General features: G+C 32.3%; 1 protein-coding gene across 1 annotated transcript; it reads left to right on the top strand.

The window, feature by feature from the left end:
• Window positions 1–2241: 2241 nt before the first annotated feature.
• Window positions 2242–11406, top strand: LOC148614976 (uncharacterized). Its single transcript, XM_088589563.1, has 6 exons — window positions 2242–2373; window positions 2834–2884; window positions 6862–7260; window positions 9466–9705; window positions 10438–10546; window positions 10860–11406. Exons 1-6 carry the CDS (start codon window positions 2310–2312, stop codon window positions 11299–11301), a joined length of 1305 nt encoding a protein of 434 aa, XP_088445689.1. The 5' UTR covers window positions 2242–2309; the 3' UTR covers window positions 11302–11406.
• The last annotated feature ends 1553 nt before the right edge of the window (window positions 11407–12959 follow it).

The following is a 12959-nucleotide window of genomic DNA, read 5'->3' as shown; positions in this document are numbered from 1 at the left end:
ATCTGTGCCATGAAAAGTGATTTGTTCAACGTGTCATAGTTTCCCTTTCCTCTTTCGACTACCTCGGACCTGACTTTTTTATGAGCAATTCTGCGGGTGTTTCTAGAAAAGCAGAGGACGCTTAACCTACCGGTGCACCTGGTCCATGCTCCCAGTTTTTAGTGGAGTCCGAGTTGCTCATTTGCTTTGTATTATGTTTTAGTTACTTTATGTTCTATGTTATGTTTTTCATGTCTGGTCTTTGTCCCTGGATTGCATTCTTTTGTTCACTTGATTACTTTTTGAAACGTCCAAAACTGACGTTTTTTTTTTTTTTTTTTTGTTGATTTCAGTATTGTACTTTCAGGGTTAGACCTGGGTAATTTTTCAAACGTTTTGATATTTTCTTTTGTCATCAATTCATGAGAATATTTTGCAGACAAGTTTTCTTTTAAAAAAGTGAACTCATTGCCGGAAATGGCCGGAGTTATAAGAATTTATTCTAGTCAGTTTCTCACTTCATAAATATATACGTCATTTTAAATCAAAATTCATGACATCACTTGCAAGACGCTTACCATACCGGTGCACCTGCTTCCAGGTTTCTTTAAACGTATTATTTTAATTATTTCATGTTCTTTGCTGTGTGTCAGTTTTCCCAACTGGTCTTTGTCCTTGGATTGCGTTCTTTTGATTTCCACTAGAACCTTTGATCATTTGATTACTCTTTTAAACTACTAACTTATGTGTAAGCTTGCTATTTTTCAAACTTAAAACGACATTAACAACAAATTAAATTTGAATAGTAAATAGTAAACAGTAGCTACATTTCAAGAGAAAAAATCTTCAACTAATAAAATACAAATGAAATGTAGAATTGAAGTCTAATTTTTTTTTTTTTTTTTTTTTTTTTTTTTTTTTTTTGTTCTTGTTTATGGTCTTAGGGCGAAATACATTAGAGTGGAGAAGAGGAGAATTCAAGCTGAATACTCAGACAATAAAAGTAAATTAAGACTGTCAACCTCCGCCAGCGTCACCAGTCAAATTTCAAGTGATTAGTATATGTCATTTCTTTTTCATTTTTAAACGATTTTTAATCTGTTGATACGTAATATCTTAATGCGAGTATCTTTTTTCACATTTATGGGATGGAAACTTCATATTTCTCAACCAATCTATGATGCCGACAATAAAACTTTTGCAGTGATGATTTCTACAAAGGCTGAACATTTCCCGGTTCTAGAAGCATGTTTGATAGAATAAAACAAAATCACAATCACTATAGTAATAGTCGTCTGTAGAAAGTATACTCTATAGACATGAGGTCTTATGTAATTAAATTAATTAAAAAAATCTAAATCATCAAAGTATGTCAAATTTGTTTGGGGAGATCACAGTTAGTTATTCTTGAATAACAAATATTCAGGAATGATACTACATCTATATAATGGAAACTGAAATGAAAGATCTGATTTAGACGATATTTCTGCCTGTAGTATCTTTAGGTCTTGTGCGATCATAATGTCATGCGCGTAAAGAAGGAGATTTGGCGATAGTCGTGCAAAGTTTGTTCTATATCTTTTACTACTCAAACACCATAATACTATGGCATAGAGAACAAATATACAATACAATTTATATAGATACATAATGTGCATAAGAAGTTGATTAGTTAACATGTATTGGAATGAATAACATTGAGTTACATTCATGATCAAATAGGTATCATTCCAATAGTCAAATGGAACACCTGTCTTTGACCAAGTGTGCATCATGTTAGAAGCAATGCCATGTTAACAAAAACAAGCCATTGTCATTGGATTGCGTTCTTTTGATTTTTAAGCTGCCTTAAGTTTGTCAAGTTGTAATAAAAAATAATATTTTGCCATATTCTTGATACTTAAACTGTATAAGAAATAGATTTTTGCCTATTCAAGACATAATTGGGCGAGTAATAAGTCTCTTGAAATCTTAACAAGAGAGAAGGGAGAATTCAATGGAAATGTCAAGTTGTAATCTTAAGATTAATGCTTGTTATATTCTTGATACTGAATCAGGATCAGAAAAATATGCATCTCTATCTTAACCATAAATTGAGTAAACGTTACTTGAAAGCTAAAACAAGAGTGAAGAGAAGAGAAATGTCTTTCAAATTATACATATAAATCAAATATTTCAATATAATTATATCTATCCATACACATTTAGTTAGTTTACACTGAACAGTAGAAACTAATACTGAGGAAGTGTTAAATTTCCGAAGGGATATAATAAGTAAGTTTTGTGAATGATATGCGTAAAATTAACAAACTGTGGTTATTACTTCCTTGATGAATATGGTGTTGAAATTTATTTTAAATGTGTTACTTCTTGCAACGTGTTTCTTGTTATCCGGTAAGATATTATTAAATAAGTACATAAATGCAATAAATGCATATTTGTGCACATAAATCTTCATTAACTTGAATAAAAATGTAAGATACCTGAAGTAGAGTAATATGAATCAAAAGATAATTCGGATCGTAAGGCCTTCTCAAATTTACAAATTTACTGTTTTTCTACGCTTACATACTAGGTCGGTGTATTTTACTGCAATGAATAAAAGTTAAAATTGTTCTGTAATATGTTGACGCTTTGAGTTGCTAGATTTTCAAAAAAAGTGTGTGCGTACGCATTGAATTACACGTATCTTACACTGAATAATGTATTTTAAATATTTGTTTCAAACAAAACACAATAAAGGCAATAAAAAAATGTATATACATAAGTTTTAAAAAAATTTGAACTTCAAAATGATTTTAATCATCTTAATGAGATACACAAATGTTATTGTAAAGGTTCAATGTCATTGAAGGTACAGCGGTACTGGCTGATCCATGCCCATCCGACGTTGACGATAATAGAGGTATAATACTGATAAGTATCATTAGTTTTGAAATTTATATCGTCGATATCTACATATGAGTTTGTAAAGAAAAAGACAAGTTACTCTTATTGGTTCAAACATGGTCATGTGCTATTCCATTAATGTGCGTTAAAACGTCAGAAGGCCATTTTCATGGTACAACATCCTGATAAAACAGTTGCGATCACTTCTAACTTCTCTTCGATCCTGTCAGGATTCGCTGCCATAGAACAGTTCTAAACTGTCAGAAACTGTTCTGACACGCGACACACCTTGTCATGGTCTGTCAGGGCTTTAGACAAGCTCTGTCATAATCTGGCATGGGTTCTGACACCCTCCTGTCAGGAAATGTTCTAGGTAGAACATATACGTGGATTAGAAGAGTTCCTGACAGATTCTGAGAGTCAATTTAGCTCGTGAATATTTCTCTGACTTTACAGTTCGTATACGTGATTCCGCAAAAGGCCTAGCACCCGAATCCCGATTCGTACGACCGAACGGAAGCCTCGCCTTATTTAAACTTGATTTTTTTTTACCCGACTTTTATGACACTTTTCTCATTAATTTTAGGCCTTTATGGAAATTAAAACTGCTCGCACGCATACATTTTTCAAGAATATGACATTTTTAAAGAATTTTGACTTAAATAAATGTGTCACAGCCACCCACATGATAGTTATATTGAAACATTAAGCATTTCAGTCATTAAGTTTTGACCCTCATGGAAATTAAAAGTGTGTGCACTCATACATTTTGCAAGAATATGTTATATTTAAAGAATTTTGACTCAAATTAACGTGCCACAGCCACTATAAGTTAGTTATATTGACAAAATTAGCATTTTAGTCATTAGTTTTTAGACCCTCATAGATTTGAAAGTGCTCGCACTCCTATATTTATCAAGAATATGACATTTTTAAAGAATTTTGACTTAAATAAATGTGTCACAGCTTCCCACATGATAGTTAAATTGACAAAATAAGCATTTTAGTCATTAATTTTTTACCCTAATAGAAATTAAAAGTGTGGGCACTCATACATAAAATGGAATATGATATTTTTGACGAATTTTGACAGAAATATATGTGTCACAGTCACCCACGTGATAGTTATATTGAAAAAAAATAAGTATTTTAGTTTATGACCATTGTAAAAAAATAAAACTGCTGGCACTCATACATTTTAGCAGAATTTTTAGAATTTTTACTTGAATACATGTGTCACAGTCGCTAATATGAAACTAACATTTTTAATTTCTACATTTTCTACATACAAGACCATGCATGTAGGTAAATTGGAAGTGTTCATACTCATATTTGTTGCTAAAAGTGGCATTTTGAAGAATTTTAACCGAAACATTTCGGTATCAGTCATCCATTTAATCCTTAAATTGTCAATTTTAACATTTTAGAACGATCTGCGACCCTTATGTTATTAAAAGTAGGTTTCTCAAAAAGTACTTTGTCAATCTTGAACTTCGTGAGAATTACCAAACATCTGAAAGTTATCGGTTACCGCTTTTACTCTTAGAACAGAAACATATACCTTTAATTTCATCATTAAATAATTTAATTTAATTAATATCACAGATATATGGCAGAAGGTAAAAAAAATTATACATGTAAACATAGATAATTTTTGACGATGAGTGACTGGACCGTGATCGACGTAAATTGGAACATAAACAGCAATCGAATGATTGTGGGGTGATGATCACAACGAGTTTTCTATATATATTGAAAATTCAATGTAAATTTGGAAATCAAGATTTTTTCCTTATCGGCTTGGCTAATTTACATTAATCACAGTTTTATTTATTAATCGCGGACTTCCTGTTCTAAATTACGTCACACAGAATAGAAAGATTTAGTGTCAGGAATTGTCCAGGGGTATGACAGTTTAGAACAGCTTTTTCGTATTTTCTCTGTCACGACCCAGGACAGTTTCTATCAGGATCTTCAGGGAATAGGGCAAAATGTGTCATAACCCAAGACAGCCTCTGTCAGGGAATAGAACAAAATATGTCCCAACCCAAGACAGCCTCTGTCAGACCCTGTCAGGATCTGTCAGGATTTCTGTTCTGTCTGCTGTCTGCTTTTCTATCCCTGAGGTTAATATAATAATGTTTCCTTTGGTAGCAAAGGAATCTCTGTCAAAGCATAACTGAATTGTATTCGCAATACTAACTCGTAAAATTTCCAGAAGTCCATCTTGTATGATTAGGAACAGACATCTGTTGAAAATGTTGTTTTGTGGTCAGCAGCAGCCTGCCCTGTGGTGTGAGGTTTTACTTGTCGTTCAAGAAGATCCATGGGTAACCTTGGGCTGACATTGTTCATCCTTCTGGCGTTGTTCTTGCTTTGGCATAGTCACCATATCTATTATCGTTATATCTTAACAACAAAACAACATAAATATTTTTTTTTTCTAAATACATGAATATTGACTCCCAAGCTACAAAATTTATGTAACCCCTATTTTCAAATTAGCAATTCTTTCTTTAGGGATATATAAGTCTTGAATCTTTCCTTTGCATTAATTTTCGGTCAAAACATCAATGCTAGTGCGCCTAACTTTTACAAATGACCTTAACAATATAGTTCATGTATAGTTTTATGACTTTAATTGCTGTACATTTTGTTGCGTTTGTAATTGTCTGTATTCTGTGAGCGCTAGGAATTAATTTATCTTTCAGGACTTGTTCTTCTTGATTGCTAACTTGGAACTAGACAAAACCAAGAAGCATCCATGCATTTCAAATAATAAAATGAAAGTAGATGATCAATATTTTACAAATTTTAACAGATATAATATGGATACACTTACCTAGTGTATAGTTCATTTTATTCTAATCTTTTGTACATTTGAAATTGTTTTCTCTGTACAGACAAAAACAACTATCAATCTTTATTTTTCCCGCTTGTTTTCTTCAGAATATTAGTAGGAGATAGTATTCATATAATTTATGTGGTAACAAATAAGGAGATTTTAAGTTAGTGATGAAAACGTTTTGGTAAATTTTTGATCAATGCCAATTTTTACCTAAACTCAATTAGTATCTTTTACGACCAACAGGGCATTATTATAGGGCTATTATAGATAAGACAAATTTCAAGCTGGCCGAATTTTTACAGAAGGGATTATTCACCCTAAAACATGTCACAGTATTTTCAGCTTCACCATGGACTGTTCACCTATTGGTATAATGTTATATTCATAATATAGGTAATGATGGCAGATATGTCTTTTTTTTTAAGATTAACGGTAATTTAGTTGATACGATGTTGTATGCAAATACTCTTGGATTTTATTGAATAGTTTTAAATATATACATTTGTCACAAATGACTCACATTAAACGGTATTACACTTGTCATGCTAGTAAAACAACAATATTGTTTAGTTAATTGATTACTTTTTAAGGTATAGTAGTTTTCATAATGGCCCTGTTATATATCCTTGGTCCGTAATAATGATATATGATGTCTGAAATGGCGGCATTCGGCGTTGCCTCATGCATTTAAATGGCATCCTATGCCGTTGTTATAGACCTGACACATACAACAGTGCCATTATGAAATCACCCATTCATAAAAAAGACATGTAATAAACGTCTGTTATATTCACAGAAGCCAATAAATGGCATCCACAATAAAACATTTTAACATAACGATATTATTGTGTATTTTAAATATCAAATAAATATATTCTCGCGTGGATTCATTATTCCTTTATTATGTATTCGTGACATACATGTTAACTCTAACACTTTCCTTAGTTGATAAATGATTTATTAATAATCAACAAGCCTTATTACAGATTTGAAACAAAATTATTTTAATATTTTATATAAACTTACAACTGCTACGTGCTCTAAAGCAATGCATGAAATAAAAAAGGAATCCAAAAATAAGTGATTCAGTTATGAAAAAAGACGAACTGAATTTTTTTCAAAGACAATATATCTTTTATTTTTAGTACCCGTTGTAACAATGTGTACCAGCGATTCGGCAGAGGAGAATTACACTGATGGGTCAATAAATGTTGACAGTGTTGCGCTACGAATATTGGAACAGCACAGTGGTTGTGTTTGTGATATAACTGTTCTCTTTCAGGTTACTAGTCCTACCGTATTCTATCTCAAAAGTTATAATAACCTTACAACGTTAGATCCTACAAATGTGAGTTGCGGTTTAGAGATAGATGTGGAAAACGTAACGTCATCAGAGAGTGTAGGAGAAACGCTAGATCCTATCACGTGTTTGACTGGGAATAACAATCGTTTATTTACAGCTCCAGATAAACAAACATTCAAATTGACATTGAGGAAAACAAATGAGACAGTCATGTATGGATACTGTTTACAGATATACAGAGGTGAGTTGTGGAATCGAAGACATGAAATCATTAAAAACCAACCAATAAGGTACAGCTTTTGAATTGCTTAAACTTCCCATTGACATTATATACATATAATTTAAGTCAACTTACGGGTGACTGTACAGTCGTACTAAAGGGCTGTTTGCATTTCAAAATGCCCACTTATCTTGATATGTTACCCTACTTACTTACTTATATAGAACTATAGCGTAAAAAAACGATGGAACGTGTAAAGTATTGATGGAAAGGCAGAAACCTACCGCGACGAGAACAATAAAAGTCGTGCGCTCGTTTATTTGGGTTGGAAAAGTGAATCCTGTTGTCTGTTGCTTTTGATAATGACCTCAAAGATTACTTTAAGGGACAAAAAGATAAAATGTTCATTTCAAATAAAGAATATAGTTTACAAACAATAAACTATCAAGAAAAACTATTTGAAATAATAATAAGACAGGACCAATATTATTTATTGAAATGATTTCGAATAGGGGTTTGTTCTATTTAAAATCGATCACACCTTGTTTTTGATTAAACAAAAATCAGGAAAATTACACAAGTCTCTACCCGCCTGCAAAAAAATTCGGATTTTTTTTTCTAGTTGTAATAATCATACCAAAAAAAATGTTTTAGTGAGTGTTGACATCGAAGGCTTGCACACATGACATACACTTACATATGTTTACATGTTTACCTAATATCGTCCATCAAGGTGACATGTTTTTGTGCATCGGCTATGTTAACATGCTCGATTTCGTTATAAACCGAAAGTGACTTACTTACTACAGTCTTGTTTCCTACGCTAGGTAAAAAAATACTTTTACTAAAAATACATGTGTCATGAAATAATAACAAATTAATACAAGTACAGCTACAAAATGTACCTATAGATGCCACGAAAATAAAATCTATCAAATTGCTTATGGAACAACAAATACAATGTTAAATAACTGGAAAAAAACTATAATTAATGACCACTAACTTGATACCGCCATATCCCTATTTGATAATCTGCACCTTTTGACCCAGATTGTAATTGGGATCAAAATCATAAATAGGAGATATCGTGAAAGTTTTATTAAATACCAACAAGTGGTGTAGGAGGAGTAACGGATAAGAGATTCCCCGTGTAATGTAAGGAAGGACTGACGGGCATCCGCCTCCACTTTACTAGTATACACTCTACAATTATAACATAGAAGTCATAAGGAAAAATACTACTAGTCAGTCTGAAAGCTTTAACAAAAAAGAACACTTGTTGCACTGTATGTCTTATATTTTAGAAATACTTATAAGCTGGAAATGATCATTTTCTATTGCCGGTCATATCTGTTTATCAACAATAGCTGCGTGTCACCAGTTTCTATCACTAATACAGATACTTCTAGAAAAATTCTTCTCTGGGTATATATGTAAAGCCCAGTCATTGATAGAAGCAAGTGCCTCTACTATGCGGAGGCACTTTACGAAAAGAAATGATAGTTCAAAATAAAACAATTTTTTTAAATAAATAGGTACATTACAAACAATAATGAAGCTAGGTCACCTATACATGTGCAATACATGTACATTCCACAATACCACATTTGACCCTCTTTGTTTACATTCATACGTAAACAATTATGTACGTGTGCTTGGTCTTCAAATAACATCGTAAGTTCCAATTAATATCTTCTACGCGCGATATCTGAGAAAAATTTTAATACCCTCGGAAATAAAAACACTTACCATAAAATACTAATGCATGGTCCAATTTTAAACCATGAAATATCACAGCACCATACTTTAACAACAAATTTAGAAATTTGTAAAACTTGTCCATCCGAATTTCAAACCTGTCAGGCAATTGACATGACCTACACTTGTCATTCCCTGTTCATCAAAGAAATAGTAGGCACTTTTCACAAGTTATATGTTATCCAATCAGTATACGTTATCATTGCGCAAATTATACACATCACGAATTTCGTAATGACATTAATAATTTCACTTGGATTAAACAGACTTTTGAGAAGTATTGTTTTTCCATTTCATTTCTCTTTTTCTTAGTGTTATCTATCTGAAAATAAGAACTAAATACATATTTAATCAATCTCTAATAAGGAAGAATAGTCAATTTGTATGCAAAAATATAACTGCATAGTATCCTATATATTTTGAATATTTGTGAGTCAATACTTTTTTTCATTCACGTTTTTTTTTTAGATTCCAATTTAACAACGCCAGCAACTTTAGGAATCCAATGTTTTGACCCTACAGTCGTCACGTCGACAATAGAAACGACAAAAAATCAATTTTCTACTAATCGACAGCACAGCACTGAATCTACAAGAGTTAAGACTACCGGATATGTACCAAACGGCGTGCAGACTGACGACACATCGACATCTCTTAAAATAGAATCCACTAGTTTGTCAGACCAAACAATTTTGGAAACACAAACAGGTATGACACCTTATTACCTTGTAACACACCGCGTTCGAAGCCAATACACCCATTGGACTCTTTTATTTACATCATTCGACAAAGGTATTGCCGTTATTAACCCTGCGGATTCAATTTGATCTTTTGGCAGAGAATTTGATACAGTTTTGCAAACGAAACGAAATAAAAACATTGTAGTTACCGGTTCATTAGATATATATTTCTGTTGAAAAAGGGTGCACACAGCAGTGCAGCAAAGTAAATAATTATTAATTATATCATTAACAAACCTTTTGTAACGCACACGTGAAATAAATGTACAAAACGCACGGGCTAATCATGAAGCAGTTGTTATTTTTGTTCGAGTTTAAAAAAAAAATTTATACTCATTTGGTAAATGGCCCTTCTCTGTAACACTTGTACGGTATAAACTATAGCTTACTGTACATGTAATACACTGGTTGTTCCTAATTTAAAGATTAATGTCATCATTTTAATTGATAGCTATTCAAAGTAAAAAGACAGTGGCAAAAGATCACACAGGTGATAAGTAGTAAATAAGTAGGACTAATTGCTATAATGTTAGACGAATTTCCACCTAGAAAACTATTTAAATTAGTACGTAGCCTATCCAGATTGGTTCTAAAATTAGAACAACTCTTATTCAAGTTGCTGTTCCGGTAATAGAAAATCTGTTGTCTGTTTTGTCATAGATGTTTAATTTACAGTGACATAATATGTATTATTTTTAAGATTCGAACTCAGCTCCCGAGGGACGATTGAAGCTGTACGCTGTAGCAGGGTCAAGTGCCGGAGGTTGCCTTATTATAATTTCCGCTTTAGGGTTTGTAGTTTGCAAGTGGTAAGTACCATTATACATTTCATATCCTTTTGTACATATATGGCATAGCACATAAATAAACAAAAAGGTCCTATATATGTGATTTTAATTAGTGATAAAGGAAACAAAAATTATTGAACCACCAATCCGTTAGTTAACACATAATATGACATTATCGATAAATGCTTTTGAAGTAAAGAAACCAAAATTTCGAAGACAAAATACATCATATTATGCATGTTGCCTTTTACGGACTTCAATGAATATATGCTGATTTTTTTTTATAATTGTGATCATGTTTGCATATTTTTAAATGATTAATAATGCTTCACAGCCGACGGAAAAAATCAAACCATAACGGGCGCACACAGAATAAGCACCCAGCGGATGAAAGTGCAGATAATGACTCGTATGGATTAACAGACAATGTGCTTTACGTTTCATCAGATGTTCAAGAAACTTGTATAGGAAATTATAGTACTGTCGAATTGGAGACTCAATCAACAGAAAATAACCAATTGGGATTTGGTTCAACATGTATTAACAGTGTTAGCCAAAAGGAAGAAGACAATGTAGTCTTGTCTGAAACAAAGAAATTTAAACCCGCATTAAAACCAAAACCATCAAATAGCGAAGCAACTATTTGCAAAGGAGACGAGACCAACGCAGTAGAATACGCAGTGGTAAATAAGACACCTAAATTACAAGCTGATCATGTGATTTCTGCAAATTCGAACAATGAGTATGCTGTCGTTAATAAGACATGGAAAATATAGTTTCAAAAGGACATAGCTATTTACCTTTTACTTCTCAAATTTATACACTAATCCTGTCTGAATTATTCGCTTCTTTATATTGATTTTATAAATCTAGCTTGCATATACATGCTCATTTAATCGGACACGTATATATAAGAGTCTCATAGTCGAAAGTTAAACTAATTAACGTCATGTCCATCGTAGTGTTCTGTACCCGCAATTTTATTACATTGTCTAGCATTGATGCCATATGTTTCATGCCTACCTGATATCCAAGCGAAGAGAATAAATGAGAAAATTCAATTTACGAATAACAGAAGATTATCACTCATTTGTTACCAGTGATATCATGTACATTTTGAATTCATCTATCAAATGTTTGGCCTGAATTAAACATGATTTTGTAAAAGTTTGACAGTCTGTTTTTAAGCAATAAGTGTGAATTGCATACCCATACATATACGGCAAAAACATGTTACTGCCAACACTTTAAAACTTTGCCGTTGCTTTTTTCATGGAAAAACAATGACTTTCAACATCAAATATCAACTGTTAATTTTTTAAGTATTTGTAATTGTCTTATGTATAAACGTTCTTGTGTTTAATAACAGGAAAACCTGAAGAATCAGACAAGATAATTCAAGGATTTTAGAATCCATAACGGTAAAACTGGAACCACGGACGTCATGATCAACATTTTAAATGTAGACAACATAAGATCTTTTTTTGAATCGAAAACTGAAGATGAGAAAAAAAAAAAAACATAAGGTGCTCTTGAAAGTTAAGCATGTCCTTACCCGATTGCCGTACCCGTTAAATTGCAAGCGAGTAAACTCTTGCAAGCGCCAACTTTGGAGGTTATCCTATTTGGTAGGACGTGAAATGCAAGATGCAATGAGTAAACTTCATATCGGTTAATCAAATTGAGATAATATAATACCTTCCAAGTAATTTTACACTTCTGAACACCTGTGGGTTTCCTGCACTTGCGATACCTAAACGCACGCTAAACGTTCATTGAACGGACGATACGAAGGCTTCTATTGTCCGTTTAAACGCAGGATAAACGAACACTCCCAGCGTGCGTTTAAGCGCACGATAAATGAACGCTCTTAGCGTGCGTTTTAACGCTTGATACACAAACACTCATAGCGTACGTTTAAACGCACGACAGACGAACGGTAAAACATAATAAAATTACCAAATATTAATGAAGAAAGTAAAAAATGGAATTAATAAAAATAAATGAAAAGCTAAAAGAATATTTACAATGAATGAAAACATTTATTGGTTTTGTAGATTTATTATGGAAGCATTATGATAATACTGACATATTTTGATTTAATTTGTTGTGAAGACAAAATCTGACTCCGCTTTACTTTATAAAACCAAGGCAGATCTGGTACAATAGCTGTAAAATTTTCCATGATTTCAATGTTAGTTCTAAAATTTGATTTGTTATCGTGTAACAACTTTCATCTTTGTAATATTATAAAACGTAACAGGTTACTGACATCCTTTGTAATCCTATAGAGTAAGACCTCGTTTGTTCGAAAATAGAACATATTAATGTTAGCAATGCATAATAATAATAAGTTACATATGAGTGATTGCATTTACAGGACAGCAGATAGCCCGGACTTGTGTGTGGATTCAATATAATATATTTCTCTCAG

Source organism: Perna viridis, chromosome 6 (genome assembly GCF_037379345.1).
Source record: "Perna viridis isolate PV_CMFRI_1.1 ecotype Kerala chromosome 6, ASM3737934v1, whole genome shotgun sequence".
Classification (NCBI taxonomy): Eukaryota; Metazoa; Mollusca; class Bivalvia; order Mytilida; family Mytilidae; genus Perna; species Perna viridis.
Note: the sequence above shows the minus strand (reverse complement) of the source record. Positions and strands in the feature narration are given on the sequence as shown.

Bases quoted from the DNA above. Each gene is read 5' to 3' on its own strand.
- LOC148614976 (XM_088589563.1), top strand. From the start codon at position 2,310: ATGAATATGGTGTTGAAATTTATTTTAAATGTGTTACTTCTTGCAACG. The intron at 2,885-6,861 runs GTATAATACTGA...TTTTATTTTTAG, and splicing joins CGACGTTGACGATAATAGAG to TACCCGTTGTAACAATGTGT. The intron at 10,547-10,859 runs GTAAGTACCATT...AATGCTTCACAG, and splicing joins GGGTTTGTAGTTTGCAAGTG to CCGACGGAAAAAATCAAACC.